This window comes from Rhincodon typus, chromosome 33 (genome assembly GCF_021869965.1).
Source record: "Rhincodon typus isolate 14 chromosome 33, sRhiTyp1.1, whole genome shotgun sequence".
Taxonomy (NCBI): Eukaryota; Metazoa; Chordata; class Chondrichthyes; order Orectolobiformes; family Rhincodontidae; genus Rhincodon; species Rhincodon typus.
Window position 1 is genome coordinate 14,962,917 of NC_063364.1, and position 23,583 is coordinate 14,986,499.

General features: G+C 39.6%; 1 protein-coding gene across 1 annotated transcript in view; it reads right to left on the reverse strand.

Annotated features, from left to right (window-relative positions):
* The window catches only part of prtga (protogenin homolog a (Gallus gallus)), a 116,729-nt gene extending 101,104 nt beyond the window's left edge, over positions 1 to 15,625 (reverse strand). Inside the window, exons 1-2 of the mRNA XM_048615721.1 lie at positions 15,559 to 15,625; positions 12,082 to 12,384 (exon numbers count right to left, since the gene is read on the reverse strand). Coding sequence (XP_048471678.1) covers positions 12,082 to 12,384; positions 15,559 to 15,625 — 370 coding nt within the window. The remainder of the gene's footprint in view (positions 1 to 12,081; positions 12,385 to 15,558) is intronic.
* Between the last annotated feature and the right edge of the window lie 7,958 nt (positions 15,626 to 23,583).

Sequence of the window (23,583 nt, forward strand, 5' to 3'; positions counted from 1 at the left end):
CTTCATCAGAAAAGCTTTTCTGATGAAGGGTCTAGGCCCGAAACGTCAGCCTCTCTGCTCCTATGATGCTGCTTGGCCTGCTGTGTTCATCCAGCCCTGCACCTTGTTGTCTCGGATTCTCCAGCATCTGCAGTTCCTACTATCTCTGATTCGAAGTATATCCAGCATATTGTTTTTACGATCAATAAAATTTAAAAGATGCACTTTGTTACACTAGCACCTTAATTTAGGAAGGCCACAAGAAGTGCAGGCCAGCATATTATGAATAGAGACTCACTTTATTTCAAATGATGGAAAGACTCAAAGTATCATTATAACTCACTGTGAAGTATAACTTTCATTAGCCCAGTTTCCTTCTGCTCTCATTCAAACATTCTGATCACAGCCTTCACATTTAATCAGTGTTTTGAAGTAATTTAGTGCTGTGTGTGTTTGGTTCCAAACAAAGAAGTTGCCACTTAATTAATAATTTTATATGAATTCATTAGTAGCCAAATTCCAAATATGCAGGAAGGAGATGACCAGAGAAAGCGACTGGATAGGCCAATGACTGATATAACAAAGCTTGACGTTTCTAGTTTTTGCCCATGGGTGAATGACATACACAAGCTTTATACATAAAATGATGAATGCCTGTCATTGTGTAGATAAACTCAATGACTGCTATTGAAGTGGAGCAGTGATAACACAACTTATAGCCTCAGGGCTATGTTACACTTATTAGGCCAACAATGGAGAGGGTTTTGTGCGAAGACCACAACTCAAAACTGGTACAGTAACTCAAATTATTTCTGTTAAGACAATGTTTTGCAGCTCTCAAAAAAAGTAACGTAACCATAAATACCAGTTTAGAAAATAAGTGTCATCATCATAATGAATATTCTTCTTACACATTCTGAAATCTCATATTTTTGCCAAAATGTCAGCATTCTAAACGGAAGCCATTTTTCCTGACGAGGGCAAAAGGTTACACTGATTAAATGTCAATAACCCTATCAGTGTTTGAAATTCACAGCAACCTGATAGCCACGCTGCTAAATTGTATTTCTTAGGTATCCTGCTGGCAACCTTTTCTACTCATTCAAAAACAGTAAGAAATGCATCATCATATGACAAACCTCATATTAAAATGCATCAAATTTCTTTTTCTTGAAACCATTTTTAAAAATCAGCAAAGAAAGAAAAGGTGGAGAAATTCATCTACATAATTCATTGGTGGGATCAACCAAGCTGTGAGCTGATAATGTTTATAAATATTAATTAGTCAGACTGGAAATAGAAAACTCCCCAAAGTGAATGTACATTTTCATATAGTTTAACTAAAATCCGCAGGCTAATAAAAAAAAGAGTAATGAGAAGATATCAGATGGATTAGTCATTATCATTTTTACTATCTATCTGATAAGATTAGCGGGATATCTACATCAACAGGACTCTATGTTACTAAAGAAAAAGGGAGTTTTTTTTTATTTTTCAATGCAAATTTAATATCAAGGATTCCCAAATCATGCAGTGGGCTTAGGGCCAAGGTAAACTTCCTAATATAACCTAACTAAACTATATTTACAGCATCCGTTGAAAATTTTCATTTCCTATTCTACCCATCTTCTTAGCCCCTAGGGTAAATTCAGCAGTAAATCTTCAGTCGCATTCAAGTATCAACTGGGCAGTAGCAGGCTTGCACCTCTAGAAGCAGAGTTCACACTGCCCAAACTCATTTGACCGACCATTTTTGGTAAAGACAGGAGACTTTCATCCCATTAGTCTAGGAGAGATGCAAATTTAAGCCATGCAAATTTAAGCCCCAGGAGGTGAAAGGTCCCATATGCTGTCTCACTATTTAAGGCAAGCTGGACTTCAAAATAAAACCACTCTCCAAATGAGTTTTCAGTCTTCCCTTTTCCTGTCTTTTCAGAATTGAAACGTGGAACAGCACATTTGTACAGGTACCGGAAGCCTCCTTAAAGAATGGCTACTTGGCCAATGTATAAGTAACAGTTTATCACAGCGAGTGTCAACACGCGATCAGGAGATTTTAAAAGACACATCCAAACCTGACACCCATCCAAATTTCACTCTTCGGGCTAGGGAGCACCTGTTCCTCTCTTTAGACTTAGGCACAGCGCTACCATTAACTGTCAGGTGAGCAAAGATAATCCAACTAATTTAATACAACTGTGGATAACAGTGTTCAGGCATAGCATTCACACACGTGAGGTTTTCGGCATGCATTATTCAGAGTGTGATTGAAATTATACTAGCTGACTATATCACGGCTTCATGATGCTCAAGTCCCCATTCTTTAATTGATTTGGCATTATTCCATTAAAATACAAAACCCAATTAAGCTAGAACAATGTATCATTCTAACCACTTTGGAAATATATCATATACAAGCAGGTTCCATCAACAATTCTTCTCCCTCAAATAGTTAACACTACCTATAAACACACAGCAATGGTTCCCAAAACTTGATATTACAGGCATTCCCTGAGAGAGCTTTCTTTCTGGATGTATTGTGCAATTATTGGTTCTTTTAAAAAGATTTATTTAAAAACTTGCAAAAAGCCATTTAGCAGTGAGACTGCCTGAGTAGCCGACATTATTCTCCCTTCGAGCTCTGCACTTTCTTGTGCTTGCGATGATAGTGTGAGGACCTTTCTTAGAGCAGGTTTTGGTGATGGTTGGTGGTGAGGGTGGGGAGTCAAATCAATGTATGAAATAGCCTTTAAAGTTTCATCATACAAACAACATCCAGTTTCTGAAATGTTACTAATACTATTTCCTCATTAAGCACTACGAATGATTATGAAGGACACAATTTTTCAAAAACAAAATGTTTGAGGGCACAGACATACCCATGTTTAAAAAAGAAGGGCAAGCTCCTCCATGTTAAGTTGGGGAAAAAAGTAAACTTTGATCATGCATCAGGCCTGCTAAACATACCTCCTCCAGACCAGACAAATGTGGAGTTCAGCAAAAACACTGTTTTGCGTTTCCACACAAACAGGTGACCAAGCAAAGTAATCTCGGTATCATTTACCAAGGATCCAAAGAAGTTGTTCTACACTGACTGACTTGGAGAGGGTGAGGGGGCAGAACAGTGGCAATGACAGAGATAGAATTGCAATTCTATGTATTCCCCCGTTTTTACCTTTTTGACATGAGTTCAAATTCAATATAGCGAAGGTCTCTTTTGATGACATGAGGTCCAATAAGAAATGATGGAGCTACTTCAATTCAATTCTGGTCAGAGAAAAAGGAAAAATAGTGTAATGCTGGTGAAGGTAAAAGGTAAAGGTAAAGGTAAAATATTGCTGTTAATTTAAACTGAGGCAAAATAAGAAGCTTGCACTGAAATTGAGGTATTCCCTCAGCCTACAGTGCAGATTCTGTCCAGGTGCTCACCTTTCAAACCTCAGAATATCTGCAAATCCTGGCAGATACAATTTGGAGAACAGGAGAAAAGCAGGTTATACATTGCGACAATACAGTCACAGCAACTTAAAAATATGAAAAAGAGAAACAAATTGGTGTAAACAGGTTATGAAATCTGACTCAATGGATAAATTGTACTAGGATTTCACAAAATCCATCTTTCAAAACACATTTCATACACACAGCTCATTCCAAACACTAAATCATTTGAGGGAACAAAAACCAGGAGAAAGAAAGGAGGAAACATGTTTATGGTTAGTTTTCGTGTTCTTTTTCGCCCCAACCAACAGTAAAGGCAAAGTTGTATCTTCTATTAAGCACCCAATTGTTCTAAAGAGAGTCAATCAGATTTGCTATTACAACAAGCAGGTGCTACTGGCTCATCTTCACATTTAATCTAATATCCCATTTACACAGCAGCTGCTAATTTGGTTTGCAGTACATACACACACAGCTGGTTTGAATTAAAACAAAATCAAATATAGAAAGCAATTTGTTTACTTTGATTTTTATTTTGGACTGTTTTACAAAGCAATCAGTACCTTCACTGCTTTGTTTCAAACCAATTCAGAATGGAAATTATTTGGCTTGTGTCAAATATTTGATTCAAAACAACCATCATTACACTGCCATCTCACATAACATTTCAGCTTCAACAATGACTAGGACAAATCTTACAGATTTCAGTTTAATAAATTATTGAATTCAAATCCACACCCAAGATTAAAAATATGATCCTTTAAATGAGACAAGGTCATTGAATTAAATGAACTAGGACATGTTTGTTTATTACATATCTTTCACTGCTCAACTGAAATTTTATATCAAAGAAAAATGAACAGAAAATAATGGAAATATCAGGTCTGGGAGTACATGTGCAGAAAGAAATGGAGTTAACATTTTGATTTGATAACCTTTTGTCAGAAGTCATTTTGACTGCTTCTGACACAACTTGATTCTCTATTCAGAAAAACAGAAATTGCTGGCAAGTCTCAACAGGTCTGGCAGCATCTGTGTTCTGACGAAGGGTCACTGGACCTGAAACATTAAGTGTGATTTCTCTTCACAGATGCTGCCAGACCTGCTGAGATCTTCCAGCAATTTCTGTTTGTGTTTCACATTTCCAGTTCTTTTTGGATTTTTTTGTTCAGTGGATTCTCCATTCAGAAAGGAATTGGATGATTACAAGACTGAAAGAAGTTGAAAGTTTTACCAGGGAATGGAGTACAACTATCAAACTGAGATCTCAATGTGTTGTGATATCAAAAGACAAGGCCCCAAAATGGTACCACATGAAAATACAAACTTTCTAAGCAAATTTACAATAATAGTCATAACAGCACAGGAAGCCATATGGCCAACTGAAGTTACGTTCACTCGGTCTACAGCAATCTAGTCAGTCCTATTCCCCTGCTGTACTCCTACATCCCTGCAAATTTACTTCCCTTAAATGCCTAGCTAATTTGTCTTTCAGATCACTTCTATTAGATATTCTTGCAATCTTAAATACCAAAAAACTTGAATGTGACCGTGCTCTAGGGGTCAAATAGTCTACTTCTGCTCCTATTAATGTCTGTAGGTAAGTATGCTTTAATAAGATTCTTTGAAGTCTCCTGTTCTTTGAAAGAATAAAAGCTTTCTTTTATGAAACTAAAAACAATTTTACTCCCTTTGACAACTGATGAACAGAAATCTTTCTAAAACTCGAAGTGAAGTTTGTGCCCAAAATAAATAATGCCATATATATCTGCCCTACTTATACACTGGGTGAGAGGTTACTGTTTTAATACTTTGCCTCAACCTATATACTGCAATTAAAGCTGAGAAACTCTCTCAGCAAGATCAAAACTGTCACTTTCCACCATCCATAGGGTTGCCCTGAATATAAACACCAATTTTACAGCAAGTTGTTTCAAAACTAAGACACTTTTGTGATTGCATCTGGTCTCTGATGTGCTGGACCTAAATTGCCCCAAAACCATTTCACGTGCAACTTTTAAGCTTGACAGACATCATGTTTAATCCATGCTTGCTAACTTTGGTTAGCAAAATTAAAGACCATGGGGTAGGAGATACTGTACTAACATAGAATAAGGATTGTCTAACAGAGAAGTCAGAATAAAATGGGTCACTCTCATATTAGCAGGCTGTGACTAGCAGGATACAGCAAGGATCAGTACTTGGGGTCAACTATTCACAATGTGTGTCAATGATTTGGACGTGGGGATCAAATGTAAGATTTCCAAATTTAAAGATCATACAAAGCTAAGCAGGAGTGGGTCTTGTGCATAAACAGCTTCAGGAGGTTTTGGACAGGCTCAGTGATTGGGCAAGAATGTGGCCGATGAAATAAAACATGGAAGAATGTGAAGTTATCCACACTGGTAGGAAGAATAGGGTCCCCAATTAATAGATATGCAGAGTTTGGCCTAAACGGTAAGAGGTTGTCAAGTATGGGTATACAAAGGGGCCGAGCGCCCTTGTCAATATGCCACTGAAGGGTAACATGAAAGTGGAGAAAGCTGTTAGGAATGCTAACAAAATGTTAGCCTTCAACACAATGGGATTTGAGTACATAGGTAGTGAAGTCTTGCTTCTAGTATATAGAAGCTTGACTAAACCAGATCATTTTCTGAAGAAGGGTCTAGGCCCGAAACGTCAGCTTTCCTACTCCTCTGATGCTGCTTGGCCTGCTGTGTTCATCCAGCTCTACACCTTGTTATTCCAGAATACTGTACGCAGCTTTGATCTCATCTCAGGACAACTATTACTACCAAAAGGGAAAGTTCACTAGATTTGTTCCCAGGATGGCAGAACTGTCCTATGAAGAGAGACTGTGTAGATTGAGCCTGTATTCTCTAGAGCTTCAAAGAATGAGAGGTGATCTCATTCCAGCCTGCAAAATACTTAAAAAGGAATAGATACCATAGATGCAGGTAAGATGTTTCCCCTGTTTGGGGGAGTATAGAACCAGGTTACAAAAACCCTGAAAAGATTTTTTTTGTCATTTTGAATACGATGTCTCTTACATAGTTCTTAACCCCTTCAAGCAGGGGTTTAAAAAAGCTTTTTAAAAAAGCTACAGATATTGCTGAACCTGCCGGGTTTCTCCTGCATTTTCAGTTCCTATCCTAGAAAGGATGTCTGTCTTTCACAACATAGTAAAAGGCAATTTGAATGCATGAAGGTATAGTCCACAACATAAATGCAGATAAAACAAAAGACCATTAGTATGTGCTGCATAAGCAGCTCCTTCAGAGAGAATCCTGGATTGCCCAGAGTTGAATGCTTCTGTATTAATGATCCCTCCTACACACTAGGGACTAGTCAACTGCTTTCTTTATCCTATGTTACAATAGCATGGACGTGTCAAAAATTCCCTTCTTACACACTCCACAGACTGAGCAATTTGGAATACAGGCTAAAGCTGCCATTCAAATATTCTAACTTTTTACATTTCACAATCACTTTTTTAAATTCCTGGTAAAGTACTGAGTGTTACTTCAAACAGTATCTCCTCTAAATCTTTAAAGGCAATGTGTTCCAATTCATATTACAAGGTTTTTATCCCCCTCATTTCTCTTTAATCATCACCTTGATTGTCCTGCACATAATCAATACATCCAGCTGTTAAATTATGGAGACCTTAGAATCCCTGCACAAACAGAAGCAAAGAGAAAAGATCCCTTTTATTTAGGATAATCAGAACAGACAAAGGGACCAGAATGAATTCTTTTCACCAGTCCATTGAAGTATTAGAGTGTAAAACAATTGCAGGACCAGAACTATCCTGCGCTTCAGTGAGTTGCCTTGCAATAAAGCACTACAATTTAGGCACTTAGTCACACAGGGAACTTTTGGCAGGATGCTAAATAACACAGAAAAGTGGCAACATGTTCAGGAGATACAGCCCCTTTTCCATCACCCGCTTGGTCCACTCTCTATTTCTCAGGTATGTGCAAATTTCATGGGCTTCTGGATAGAACCTCCAGCATAAAGATAAAGTTAACCTGTTAAAAACCCACAGAGAGCTTTATAACCTACACAGTTTGAACATACCAGATTACCAAACCATAGCATGACCAAGTAATAGCAATACATGACAACAGATGTTAAAGATTTCAGTGATGACTGCATTGTAAGGAAAAATAATTTAAAATGTCTTATTAGTACATTTCTACATGGAGATTGTTAGGCAAAAAAAAAGTTTTGCAGACAACCCTATTCTTGTCAGGACAGTTTTATCATTATTTGATTCAAAGTAGGTCCGTTTACTGACTCTTGTGGTAATGTCCATACCCACAGGTTTCAAAAGGTGCTCATGCATCCCAATGGTATCAAAACTAAGACAAAGCAAAATGCATAAAGCAGTTCAAAGTAGCATACATATTAATAGTTTATCATTTGTGAATTGTAAAATAACTGAAAAATATTGGACAATATTTCAAAAATTCACCTCAGCAAATTTCATTTAATTAAGGACAAAGATCATGTCAACAGGAATATGTAAAAACAATCCTATCCCAAAGGAAAACTGAATTAAACAGAGACTGGTTTGAAAGAGGTGAAGATTCATGACTATCAAATACAAAATGTAACTTTTAAGTTTCTAGCTACACCAACCAAAACTTGTGTTGACATTATATCTAAATACATTCCTTTGAAAATTACCATTATGATTAACAGTGTTGAGACAACTTAAAATTCACAATTTTCAGTTCTTGTTCTACAAAGGCATGAAGTTTTTCCTTCACCAGAAGTACTCACATTTGTTGTGTACTGTCGGTATGATCTGAGAGTTTGCATACTGATTAATATATTCTAAGTAATTTTCTCCAGTTGTAGAAAACATGCTATTATCCTCTTAAATCACAACCGGGATTATTTAAAATGGAAAAAAAATCCTTTTCTGTCCTGAACATATTTCCTATCAGTGGCAAAGAACGTCTCACTTCTGATCTTACTCAGACCTGAAGCAACCCATATGGGCCTTCAATTGTTAAGTTAGCATTTTCCCCAGCAGGGTGCTCCGCAAAGAACACAACAGCAGTGAAAAGAACTTCCTATTGTCTCCTAGTTACAAGACAGAAAAAAATCTATTAAAATGTCGAGGTCTTTCTTTATATCTTAATAATTTCCTTAGTCACTGGTGCTCAAAGTAACTTTAAGCGATTTGAAGAAAGCAAAATTAGCTAAATTCTTTAATGCACGGATGAATGGCAGAAAACAGAGCCTTGAGGGTTTCAGAGCTAGAAACTGTCCCTAAAGACCTGCTGTGATGTCCTTATGTGATAAGGCTCCACAGTAACACTAAAGGCAAGGCATACGATTCCTTGCATTCCTCAAGAACAATTCCTGGCAATCACAAACTTTGTGGAAGAACAACATGAAAGCTCTGGACAATGAATAAGGGTCATCTGCTCTTTATCACAGGGCTAAACCTCATCCTGCATTGCCTCTAACCTTTTAACCCAAAGAATTCTTAATTTGCACATGAATAATCAATTTCTCGACCATGGCGCAAGTATCAGCTTTTAGTTTCTAACTCTGGAATCAGTGACACCTCCCAGTGTGGCCAGGTCTAACAATTCTTGAAAAGATTAAATTTAGAGTTTTAAATATTATACCAGAAGTTACGTGTGATAATAGGACAATCTCTCTGGCAAATGCTTACAAAAGTACATATAAAAAGAAAAATCCTGCACCCTGTTACCAGATCTGATTCAGAATGAATCTTATTTTTCTAACTACAAGTACCATTTCACTGCTTGCTTTACAATGTTTTGTATGCGGCTGCAAACTTGAAAATAATACCTTAAGAGCTTCCTTGGAAATACAGATTAAAGAGTCTTACATATTGCTACATCAATATTGTAATGGCATTGACTTTTCATCCAACAAAAAAAATTACAAAATAATGCAAATTTCTAAACTAAAAAGCCTTTTGAAACTCTAGTCTAAAGTGAAAATTAAGTTCTTTGAAAGATTAACAGTATCCCACAGATTGTTTGTTAGTTTATTTTCCTTCTAATACTCATTTGATGTTGATAATGCTGGGGTAGTAGTCCACAGGTGCCAACAAACCTGCAACATCTCAGTGAAGTGGTCAATTTTCAACTAAGAGCCTAACGAATTATGATCACCCATACAGGGATCACAACCAATGCAATCATTTCCTCATTTTCCATTAGCATTATTGGACACCTTGGGTTGTACCCTCCATGGGAACAGTTAACTTGGCTGGACTAAAGATCAAATTTTATGTAAGTTAAGCACTAATACTAAAGAAGTTTGACAGACAATACAAAAACAATAATAGATATTACCTTTAAACTCAGGTGATCATGGCTAGTTACAATTATATTAAAACATAACTAACCTATACCAGCAAGAGATAAATTACTTTCAAGTCCCAGAGAAATAACAAACAAGTGTGCAATGTAAACTGTATGTCCTTTGCTTGTAAGTCCTTTGTATGATCTGCCTGTACCGCACATAAACAAAGCTTTTCACTGATGTTATTTGTTGTATGTCAGTACAAGTGACAATCAATAGTAATTGTGCAAAGTTTTAAAAGGAACAAAAATTATTTTAATGATGACTTTACCAGGGTGTAATACATGTGCACCAGAAATAAGATCATATGACTAAAGATGTTCAATGCAAGTTGTACTGAAAGAGACAGTTACACAACTTTGGAAGTCTTTGCACAACACTACTCTGCTTGTATCCCAACAATTTGAGAAAAATCAAAAGTCTGAGGACAGAACTGCCACAGAAGTACCGCTGAGTGCTGGTGCTGACGATAACACCACATGACTGGAAACAATGAATGTAATCTTCTTACAATAGATCAAAGTATTTCATCACAGTCCGAAACAAATAACTGTGTACCATGCTTACAAACTACCATTTTGGGTCTATTTCCTAAATTAAATATACATCTTTCAGTAGAAGAGAGAAACCTAAACATTTAATAATGCAATTTCAATATCTGACTTTGCAATGAAGTACCAAAGTGAAAAACTGCTATGAAAGTGAGCAAGTAAACCAGTACAATCAACATGGAAGATAGAATTAACAGATTTTCGGATAAGATTAAAATGCAGTCATTTTTAGATCCCTAGTTTCTCAAGGAATGAACTGCAAAATTTCATAATTTACTGTTAACAGTAAAACTAGAAATGCCTTTTAAAATCACAATGACAATTTCTCCAGAAAGTGTAAACAGCAGAAATTGGAATAGCCAAGGACACCTGTCACCTATATGACAAATATCAGATCTCAGAAATTTTTCCCAATAATTTTATGTTCCAGAACGTATGAATAAATAAGTTCATAATTCCATTTTTTCTCACAGTGGCACAATGGTTAGCACTGCTGCCTCACAGCGCCAGGGACTTAGGCTTGATTCCAACCTCGGGTGACTGACTGTGTGGAGTTTGCACATTCTCCCCTACGTCTGTCTGCATGGGTTTTCTCCCACAGTCCAAAGATGTACAATTTAGGTGGATCAGCCAAGCTAATTTGCCCGTAGTGTTCAGGGATGTGTAGTTTAGGTGGATTAGCCATAGGAAATGCAGGTTGCGGGGTTAGGGTAGGAGGTGTATCTACACAGGATGCTCTTCAGAGGGTTGGTGTAACTTGATGGGCTGAATGGCCTCCTTCCACACTGTAGGGATTCTATGATCAGAAATTATTGACATTTGGGGAAAAAAAATCATTCCCTTATTTTAAGTCATGAAACAAAATGAGGGCTGCCTCTAACTGCTGATACATGAAACAAGTCCATATAAAGCAGGCATACTTGTGAATAGCTCCAAGAAAGGACAGGACAGAAGAGGGAGAGAGGAGAGGGACAGAGAGGCACACAGAGGACTGGGTAGAGAGAGAGATTAACACACAAACACATACACACACGATGTATGGTCTTCTCACTGCCTTCACCTTAAAATTAAGTGGTGAGCAGGTGAGGCCTCAGCTAGCCTCCCCTCATCCCAAATGCGAAACATACTTGGAGAGTGCAGAGGAGTTAAGCAATGAGGAAAACTCAGCAGATTACTCAGCTCAGGTCTCTGGTGAAAGTTGAGAGGAGCCTGCATGCCACATCAGGAAATCCCCCTCTCGAGATGTGCACTCTCAGTGGTCTCTCCATTAAGATGTAAAATCCATCTCCTCACCCCCTTGACCTGCCTCCCTACCACAACTACCACCTTGCTGTGCTCCCCACATTTACTTAGTCCTGTTCTCTGTGACTCTGTCTAGTTTTGACCATTACTGGCACTGCTGAAGCTACAAATCTGATTAACTGCCAGCTCTCTGAAGCACAGCATCTACTGGATTGAGGGGTGGATGTTCCTTCTCCAGTCAATTAACAAGATTTAATGATCACAGGTCTCCTTCAAAGGGAGGAGTGAATTCTTCACTGACTCTTCCTATGGTTGGCCAGTGAGCAATACCATCCAAACAATCCTTCTCCACATTTCACAATCAAGTTCTTTATTAACAAACTTCAAAAACATCCTATGGTCTCACATGACTGAAGAGCCTAGAATCCTACTGATCTGAACAACATTTGCTAAATACAGTATTTATTTTGGAGAAAAGTAGTCAGATTAAATGTGCTCAGACAGTAATACTTACTGGCCACCGACAGATGGGATTTCTGACTCAAAATGGCCCCATATTTGTTTTGAGCCAAACATTCATAGAAGCCTTCATCTGATCGCTCTCCTTTACGATGTTCAACCTCAGTGATGTAAAGAGATCCATTTGATAAGATGTATATCCGCTCATTATCAACTAATTTCAGGCTGTTTTTCATCCACACAATGGTAATTGGGAGTTCTCCGCGAGCCTGGCAATCAAGAACCACAGGGTCTTTCCGCAACACAATGACATCTTGGGGCTCCCTCGTGAAAAAGAGCTCAGAGAAGCACCAAATACCTGGAAAACACAACACAATTCATTCCAAACCTAAGACCTCAAGTTTTCATATAATGAAATCAAATGTTTGATAAATAATTTCTTCTCAACCCAGTAATAAAATGATGATCCACGTGCACGGAGCTTTCAAGACACGCGTATTTAAAAACCATTGTGTGAAATGGTGTATGATTACTGAAGTCAAATTTTAGAAATTTTGCTTTCACATCAATTTGAATGGTATCGATGTAAATTCAAGACTTCCATTGGTCATAAAATAATTAAACATTGCGAAATGTGTGTTTCAGAATACTTCACATCAACTTGTTACTAATTCTCAGGGTGAAAGCTTCCATTTAAATGGATCTTTACTCTGAATCCAAGAACCTCTGGATCATCCTTAAACAATCTCTGAGCGCCAGACTTTCAAATTCCAAAGCAAGATATTTAATCTTATCCATTATAATGGCATCCAAAAACAATTAGCCCCAACTAGCTAATCACAATCTGTAGTCTATCATCAGGGAAAAACTTCTAACCCCATTTTAACTAAATGAATCCCAAAACTCGTACCAAAGTTCGCTTGCTGAATTGTGTCTCTAGTGACTATGTACAGGCAAAAATGTTATTTTCTCTAATTAGACCTAAATTTAACTGTTTATGTTATAGCCATTATTACAGAGTAAGGGGTCTTCAGGGTTTCTCTTCCAATCCCCACCAAATGGAAAGTGAATTATTAAATTTTATGATTTAATAGATACATTTACCCTACCAAAACATGAACATCTATCCTACGAACAAACAGTCCCTGTAAGTAACGTTTTATAATACTGCAACATCGCTCAGTGGCATCAACACCTCACAGATCCAGAGAAGCATCAGGGTTCAACGGTTAAACTCAACCAGAAAATAAACTTCGTATTTGGAAAATCAAAATTCTGTGAATATATTTTTAATTTGAGTGGGGGTGGGAATGAAAGAATAATTCTGTCAAACATGTACGGAAGTATCTGGAAAGCAGTCACATCTACAGCGCTTTTCCGTGCAAGAACTATCACAAGGGCTGGATAGCACCTTGCGCTGAATTTCTAAACCTTCAAACGCTACAAAAAGGGTACTAACTAATTCAAACAAATCGAGGTACACCGAAGTATGGGTGTTAAAATCACTGCAGGGTTGCATTACAATGGTGGTAACCTTTTATTGGGCTTTTATATGGAGCAGAAAACTCAATTAAGATCCGAATTAAAAGGAGAGCACTCTTGTAAAAGCGTGTTATTATTTTGATTCTAAACACCAGGTCGATAGAAAGACTTGCTCCAATCTGAAGTTGCAACCGGTTGCTTTCAGGGTGGACTTCGCACAAGATGTTTGCTAATTTTACAAGCTTGTCAAAAAGGAGCCTGAACAGGCGAAGTCGTAAAAGTCTGATTTTACGAGAAATCATTAGCAACGGGCTGTCCTTGCGTATCAATAAGCTCTGACCGCCGTTCTCCCCCTCTCCACTTTGCACCCTTTCTCCTGGTCCAAAACCTAGACAAACCACGTGTGGAGAACTGACTAGTTCTAGTTTTGAACCTTCATATCACATGTAACCCACTTGGCCAACATTACATTCCACGAGAATAACCAAAAAACATTAATAAAAAGACAAAGTCAAAAACAGCATCGCCCTAAATGATGATGTGATTTAACAAGGCTTTCAGATATTTCTTGAGCCTGACAATCAACTCAAGTATGTCGACTTGTTGGGTAACGTGTCTTTGACCCGGCAAAACAATTCATTTACATCAAATTCTTAGAAGGTTTATAGCAGCTTTCATATTACGACTGAAATCTTTCTAAAACAAAAGAGTTGAAGCTGGAGTCGAACTTTAATACGTGAGAACCGACGTGCATGTCTAGTGATCCCAGGGGAACAAAATCCAGAGAAATAACGTATTTTTAGTTGGTCGTACATTCGCCAGTATTAGGGCGATAACAGCGGGGATCGCTTAGAGGTCCCGAAAGAATCTGCAGTACGTGATCGAGAGGAACTCCGATCAATTGAACAATCCCTTCTATCAATACAGACTCAGAATCTGTAGAGATTCTGCTCTGTTCTCCCTCCCCCTCAAAAAAACCCCGACTTGAACAGGTTTCTGGGATGCAATGAATCCTTCCGTTTAGGGACAATGTAACTCGGCAGGGGATCACACCAGCACTCCTAAAAAGACAGAACAACTTTGCCTTGTTTTTTTTCCTGCAATTCCTCGATGGGGGGGGGCGGGGTGATCTTATTCAGATGCCCGGACACTTTTTCCAAAAACCAAAACGAAAATTGCTCATTTTCCAGTGGCAACAGATTCATCCAATTGATATTTGGTATCAGTACAAAAGGCAATGTTTACAAATGTTCAGTGCTGGGCATTAAGTCACTTCACAACTGGGATCAATCCATTTACATGTACATGTACACTTTTGAAAAGTCCAAAATAGCGTAACTGGTCAAAATTGGAAAAAGAAAGTCTTAAGGAATAGGAGTTAGCGTGGCCAGAGACCCCACGCTGTTGTGGAGGAAGGGGCTACTGAGGGACGAGTGAATCTCTTTGAAACAAAAAAAAGTGACTGATCAAAGGGGAAAAAAAAACGAAATAAATAAATGCACGTGGGGAGCAGGAACCGGTACCATGTTGCAGCGTAGGATCGTGTTGTAGCGACAGGCAACTTTTTTTTAAGTGTCTCTGAGTGTGTGTTTACGTGGGTTGAAGGGGGGGGGGTTCAAACATTGTGAGTGCAAGAGACAAGCGCACTGGAAGGTGGTCAGCACAAAAGCCAGGGCTGAGTGCGGACACTGGCCGGCCATGAAGTGAGTGGCTGCACAGAGATGGGAGTACCTCTCCCTCCCGCTCCCCACATCTCCTCACCCCAAACCACCACCACCACCACCCCTCAACAACAACATTTCACACCCACAACAAAACAAACCACTTTCCCCTCACTCCCTGAAACCCCACACTCTTGAGGCCAGGAGGAAGAAGGACATCAGCCCCGGCTACAATGGGCCGGAGGGAAGGTGGCGGTTGGTGTTGGAGGTGGGGGGGGAGGGGGGATGGGGAGGTGGGTAACGGACACTGGCCACTTCGGACATCAAAGCTCCTCTTCATCCAACAACTAAAACAAAACCCCATCAAAAATCAAAACAAAAACACTCACCCGAAATTGGAAGCAGCAAGACGATCAGCGCTGTCCCCCAACAAGTTCTCCCTTGAAAAGTCTCCATTTAATCCACAGTTTCCTCACTCATACTAGAAGCCCCCCCTCCCGCCCCCTTGTCCCCCTGGCCCTAGCTCCGGCTCTCTGGGGCTGCAGCTCCCGGAGCCTCCGCCTTCAACTCACTGCGCACTCCTTTGCCAGCCGCGCGTATACACGCACACGCGCGCGCGCGCGGCGACGCTCCGGCCAGCCGCAACACCGGACCCGGCGGCTTCATCCGCAGCTGGGAGGTGCGCGCGCGCGCCCTACTTTCACACAGACCAGGAGCTAAAAGGAGCAGCGGGCAAGTGGAGTGCTGGGGATGGGGCTGTAACTAGCCAGAGGGGTGATGGAAGAGATCCTTGCGAAGTCAGGAATTGCAGGGCAGCCTCGCAAGAAGATTTGTGCATGGCATGGATTGGAGGGCTGCAATGCCTGGAGATAAAGTGCGTAATAGGCATTCGAGGGCAACAACATTGTGGGCAGCAGTGCATGGAGATGTGTGCCTGAGAGGGGTTTGGAGGGCAGCAATAATGTGAGCAGCAATGCATGAGGTAGTCCTGTGACAGGAATTGGAGGGCAACATTAAAATGGGCACCAGTGCATGGAGATGTGTGCATGGCAGGAATTGGTGAGTGAAATTATTGAGGCAGACCAGAGGGCATAATCTCAAAGTAAGGGCTTGCATATTTAAGACAAAGACAAGGAAGAATTTCTTCTCTCAGATGATAATCAAACAGTTAACCTCTTTACCACAGAGGTCTGTAGAGGCTGGGTCATTAAGTGTATTCAAGGCTTAGATAGACATTTTTAATCAGTAAAGAAATCAAGAAGTATGGGAAAAGGCAGGAAAGTAGAGTTAAGAGTTCTTAGATCAACTGTGATCTCATTGAATGACAGAGCAGACTCGATGTGCTGAATGGTCTATTTCTGATCATATGTCTTATGGTTTAAATCCATGATTACGTGTGCTGGGCAGGGATTGGAGGCCAACAATAATGTGAACAACAGCAATGCATTAGCATGAATGAGTACAGAGATTGGAGGACAGGATTGCATGGATGTGTTTGAATAACAGGGTTTGGAGGGTCACAGCAACTGGCAATGCACATACATGAGGTTGTTGACTTGTTCGCCGAGCTGGCTTGTTTTTGTTCAGACGTTTCGTCACCATGCTAGGTAACATCATCAGTGAGGCCTCACCCACAACCCAAGCTACAAATCTTTGCTAAAACTTTAAATGTATGTGCATGTTTGAATAAGGAACTGCAGTGGAAGTGACACTACATGCACATGAGTGAATAACAGTGATTGAAGAGCAACAGGAAACAGGGAAGAGTGAGCAAAACCTTGAGACCCTAAGCTTTGGGATACCAATGTATTTGTAAGAGGTCATGGAAGGATCAGGTTGGAGATTTTAGGGATAGTATTGGGCAGTGCACAACCCAAATAAGTCATGAGGTAAGCAAGATAGCTGCACAAAGCAGAATGGAAGCATAGGTACAGCACAGTTTACAGTAAGAGAGCACCAGAACTCCAATCAGGTTTGTGATGAACTTAGCACCAAGCAAAAATTCTGTGTAACTGTCTGCACTGCCCCTTTCATGGATCAGTGATTGATATTTGATCTTTTTGATCTGATACTGAGGCATAATGACCAAGAATGTCGAGGTTCAATTCTTACTTCTGGGATCAATGGGTACTGAGGGCCAAAAATACCTCATAAGGACCAGTAATAACATTCTAATTTAGTTAGCAACATTACTTTTTATTGCTTTTTAAAAGATATTAGTTTAATTGAACCACTCATTCATGTATGTTCTAGCGGTGCCCTAAGAGCAGCTATGCAGCTTGTTCTTGTTTAGTGACAATGGGGAACCTTAGTGTCACCTTTATTGATCCAGTTGAAAGAGATCCAGGTTCACCTCTGTGACTGTATTGATTGAACTACTTTCAGCCAGCAGTGAGAACTGTCATTGATCCCAGTGGAAGCCCTTTCTAAAGAGGGGGAACCAGATTTTGGTCCCAGTGATTACTGTAAGAAAGTGCATAGGAATGGTTATCAGCCAAGTACAAGTCTGTACACAGCTGTGATACCCCTGACATTTGAATAGCCTCTCAACATGTCTTACTCTCTTCATGTAAATGTTCTGAGTCTTGATCCACTGTCATCCATGTGTCACTGCTCCCTTTACAGTCTCCATCCATATCACATTTTCTACTTGGATGATTGATTATTTGAAAAAGTAATGCAACAGCCCATAAAGATCGAGTCAGTTGGGACACAGTAAACATAAATTGATAAACCAGAATATCAGTAGACTGCAGTGGTATTAGACCACAGAAATTCAGCAGATTACTAATAAAATCATTGCTCTTTCAAAATAAGATGACATTTTGTTTAGGTTTTGAGAATTTTTGTGATTATCAAGTTGAAGAATGTTATTCCTGGAGAATGATTCCATTTTTGGGAAACCCAGTCTCAGCATCATACATTTTCAGTTGAAGGATCCAGATATCCCCTGCCTCAACAACAATGATACAACTGCAAAGGAGCAGTCCTCAGTCCAGAGCATGAATTTTTCCACTTTCTACAGCAGTACCGTTGTGACCTCTCGCAGTGGGTGTGACAATTTGTGCCAAATTGACAACAACGTTGTACTGTGGGTCTACATCCAATAGGAACATGTTTAAGTCTTTCCACGGTCACAGAGTTCAAACCAGTTCACACAGAAAGTTCCATCCCAATCATCCAGGCTAGATTCAAACTTAGAGCTAGACCTTCAGACCTGAGAGATAACAGAACAGCACTCTAACCAATTGTGACACACTTTTAATGGATTTTAAATAAACCATCGGCAGAACAAGTGAAGACGGCACTCAGTAGAGCACATATCTGTGCTACCATGTGTTAATTCAACATTATTACAATTACTCAGTTCTTCGTTGAGACTTTCTCCTGTCTGGTTGATACTCTGTAACTACAAACCGAAAAAAGTAAATCCTTTATTAAAAGCTTTCATCTCACTGACGAGACTTCAAGCCAATCCACATCTAACATTATGGCCTGAAAACTCTTTCACATTTTGACAGCTGTGACAAATTCCACCACAGCAGCTAAGATAATCCATAAGATTGATAGCATTATAAATAAAGCAACTTATAACATTGGTAAAGAGAAGGTCAATTTACCCTATCTCCCAAAGTTAATAGATCTTTTTTAAAAATTCTCGGATTCACATCCACATAGAGTCATCGAGCTGTCTGCATGGAAATAGACCCTTTGGTCCAGCTTGTCCATGCCAAGTAGATATCCTAAATTAATCTAGTCCCATTTGTCCCTTCCTATTCACATATCCATCCAGATTCCTTTTAAATATTGTAGTTGTACCAGCCTCCAACACTTCCTCTGGCAGCTCATTTCATGCATGCACCACCCTCTGTGTGAAAAAGTTGCATCTCAGGTCCGTTTTAAATCTTTCCCCTCTCACCTTAAACCTATGCCCTCTAGTTTTGGACTCCTCCACCCCAGGGAGAAGACCTTGACTATTCACCCTATCCATGATTTTATAAACCTCCATAAGGTCACCCCTCAGCCTCCGATGCCCCAGGGAACATAGCCCCAGCCTATTCAGCCTATCCCAATAACTCAAACCCTCCAACCCTGGCAACATCTTTGCAAATCTTTTCTGAACCCTTTCTAGTTTCACAACATCTTTTCGATAGGAGGGAGACCAGAATTGCATGCAATACTCCAAAAGTGGCTGAAGCAATGTCCCATACAACAACAACATCACCTCCCAACTCCTATACTCAATGCACTGACCAATAAAGGTAAGTGTACCAAATGCCTTCTTCACTGTCATGTCTACCTGCGAATACCTTTGCCAAAATCTAACTAGTTCTTCTTTGTGCCACACAGTCTCTCTCTACCCAGTTTGGTGAAACCCAATCAGTTTTTGGGATGCAGGCCAGATTTTTGAAAATCAAAAGGACACCAATGCCATTCTGCTGTTCCCAGCAGCCCCAATTTTCATTGGAGCAGGATAAGGATGCAAATAATAAGCCTGCCACTGTACAATCCTGACCTGTTCAGCTGCATTAAGGTGGAGTAGGCACTTCAAAACTGCCAAAATCTTTATGGAATTGGGATAGTTCCTAGTTAACTCGTGTTTTCATAGCCCCTCAAAAGAGTTGTAGACTATAGTCGGGATTCGCAGAACTTTTGAGGGATAACTTCACAAGCTCTCACCCATGCATGTCATAGCCTCCTGACAACTCATGGTGTTTCCATGCCCACTCACACAACATACTATACACTATGTACAGAAACAATTCATCCTGTTGTCAAAATTGCATATGTGAAAATGCTTAGAAAAGCAACCCAATAGTAAGTATTTGAAAAGGACTGTTATGCCTAAAATCCTATAAAGGTGTCAGTCAAATAGACCATCAAGCAACATAAGAAACTGAAGCAGAAGTAGGCCATTTAGGTCCTCAAGCCTACCCTGCCATTCAATAAGATCATGGCTGATCTGCCTCAAGCCTCAACTCTTAGTAAATAATAATTCTTTATAGCTATAAATTCCTGTATATTTCAAAAATCTATTTGCCTCTTGCAGATGCTGGAGTCAGAGATAACACAGTGTGGAGCTGGAGGAACACAGCAGGCCAGGCAGCATCAGAGGAGCAGGAAAGTTGACATTTTGGGTTGGGAAGGGTCCCGACACGAAATGTCAATTTTCCTGCTCCCCTGACGCTGCTTGGCCTGCTGTGTTCTTCCAGATCCACACTGCCTCTTATATAAATGTTTCCAGTGATCTATCCTCTACAACTCTCTGAGGTAGGGAATTCCAAACATTCACTGCCCTCTGACAAAAGAAATTTCCTTCATATCTCAATTTTAAATTAGTCTTCTCTTATACTATAACTGTGTTCGAGTTTAAGGTACCCCCATGGGAGGAAACATGGTAACATTTATCCTGTCAAGTCCCTTTAGAATCTTATATGTTTCGATAAGATTGCACCTCATTCTTCTCAACTCGTGTTTAGCCAGTCTTGATGAGTAAACCCCTTCATCCCAGGAATCTAGCTGGTGTATCTCTTTTGAACTGCCTTCAGTAAATGCCAGTATACCTTTTCTTAAATGTAGGGATCAAAACTGTACACAGTGCTCCAGATATGAACTCACCAACAGCCTGTATGGTTGGAATGAGACTTCTCTATGTTTAAGGGGAGGCAATGGCCTAGAGATATTATTGCTGGACTGTAAATCCAGAGACCTGGATAACATTCTGGGGATCCGGGTTTGAATCCCGCCACGGCAGGTGGCGGAACTTGAATTCAATAAAATGTCTGGAATTAAGAATCTAATGATGACCATAAATCCATTGTTGATTGTCAGGGACCATCCTTACCTGGTCTGGCCTATATGTGATTCCAGACCCACAGCAATGTGATTGACTCTGAACTGCCCTCTGGGCAATTAGGGATGGACAATAAATGCTGCCTAGCCAGCAACGTCCTCATCCCATTAATGAATTTTAAAAAAACTCCAAAGCCTTAGGAATAAAATTCTATTTTTCTTCTTAATTACTTGCTGCACCTGCAGCTTAACATTTTGTATTATATGCATAAGAACAACAGATCCTCTGTGCTGCACGTTTTTGAAGTCACTTTCTATTGAAATAAAAGTTGGCCCGTTGATTTTTCCGACCAAAATGGATGCCTTCACACTTTCCTACATTAAACTCGATCTGCCATTTCCTGCCCACTTATTCAATCCATCCAAATCCTCTTGCAGATTTTTTTAATGTCTTCATCATAGCATCCCCTCTCACTTATTTTTATATTTCTTCAAATTGGAAACATTAAATTCTGCCTCCTCCTTAAGTCATTAATTTAGATTGTAAATGATTGAGCTAGTAGGATCCTTGTGGCACTGTGCTCGTTGCTTCTTTCCAAACTGAAAAAAACCCATTAATCCTGATTCTTTGTCTTCTGTGTGTGAACTAATCCTCAATCCATGCTAATACATTAGCCCAATAGCATGAGCTCTTCTTTTGTCCAATAACTTTTTGTGTGATATCAAATGCCGTCTGAAAATCTAAATACACTACATCTACTGATCCCTTTATCACCTCTACTTGTTATACTTAAAGTAACTTCAGCCAATTTGTCAAACATTATTTCCCTTTTGCAAAACCATGTTGACTCTTTGATGGCATTAAGCTGTTCTAAATGTGCTGCTGTTACTTCCTAATAATGGACTCCAGCATTTTCCCAATGGCAGACATTAGGCTTATAATTTCTTGCTTTCTGTTTAATTCCTTTCTTGAACAGGGGCATCACATCAACAGTTTTCAAATCTGCTGGAACCTCACCAGAATCCGATGAATTCCAGACTATTTTAACAAATGCCTCCACCCTATCTGCAGCCACTTCCTTTAAAACCATTCTGTGCAGGCCATCAGATCCTGGTGACAGAACCCTGAGAAATTCCTGCTGTGATGTCCTGGGACTTTGTCTCCCCAAGGATCTGTGGATCACATGGTGGTCACTCCTACCAATAATGCCATGGATCGACATTTATTTAAAAATTCATTCATGGGATTTAGACATCTCTAGCTAACCCAGAATTTATTGTCCATCCTTGATTGCCCAAGTGCAGTTAAGAATCAACCACATTGTGGTAGGTCTGAAGTCATATCTAGGCCAGACCAGGTAAGAATGACAGATTTCTTTCCCTAAAGGACATTACTGAACCAGATGAAATGTTACAACAATCAACAATGGTCACCATTAGGCTAGCATTTAATTCCAGATTTAAAACAAAAGTATTGAACTTAAATTTCACCATCTGCCATAGCGGGATTCAAACCCATGTTCCCAGAACATTAGCCACGGCTTCTGGATTACTAGTCCAGTGACCTTACCATAATACCGCCATCTCCCCAAAACAAAAACAGCTGATTGGCGAATAGGGTTGGTCAGCATTTCTAGTCTTTAACGCCAAAGCAAGGTCTTTACTTTCTGATTAGGTCTCCATTTTTTTATTCTCTCTTTTTCTTACAAATAGTTTGTATCAGTCTTCACAGTATTAGCATTCCAAAAAGTACTAAATAGTCAAGGGGCCTAAGGGGGTGGTGGGTGGAGGAAATAAACACAATAACTAACTCCTAGCAAATAAAGTACGAGGGAACATCTTGGAGCTAAAAACTGATAAGTCCCCCAGACCTGCTAGATTGCATCCTAGGATTTTCAAAGAAGCACTTATGGAGATAGTTCAGGTGATGGGGGCATTCTATAAAATTTTCAGGATGGCAACCTGTAACTAGCGGAGTGCTACAGGGATCAGTGCTGAAGCAGCAATTCTTTACAATGTATGTTAATGACTTGAATGACTAAAGTTAATGTACTACTGTCAAGATTGTGAATGACACAAGATTAGGTGGGAAGGCAAGTAGCAAAGATGACACAATGAGGAAAATAGACAGGTTAAGTGAATGGGCAAGAACTTGGCACATGGAAAATGACATTGGAAAATGTGAGATTTTGCACTTTGACAGGAAGAATAGAAGAGCTGCATAATACTTAAATGACATTTAGATTTGGGAGTCCTTGTGTATGAATTGCAATAAGCTAGCATACAGTTTCAGTGGGTAATAACAAAGGCAAATGGAATATTGGGCTTTATTTAAGAGGGAATGGAATATAAAAATAAGAATGTCTTGCTAAAACTAAACAAGGCATTTGGAAGCCACACCTGGAATACTGTGAACAGTTTTGGTCTCTATATCTAAGGAAAGACATGGGAGGTATGGTTAGTAAGTTTACAGATGACTCCAAAATTGGAAGTGTGGTGGACAGCGAAGAAGGTTAACTCAGGGTACGACGAGACCTTCATTAGATAGGCCAATGGACCGTGGCAGATGGAGTTTAATTTAGATGAATGTCAGGTGCTGCATTTTGGAAATGCAAATCAAG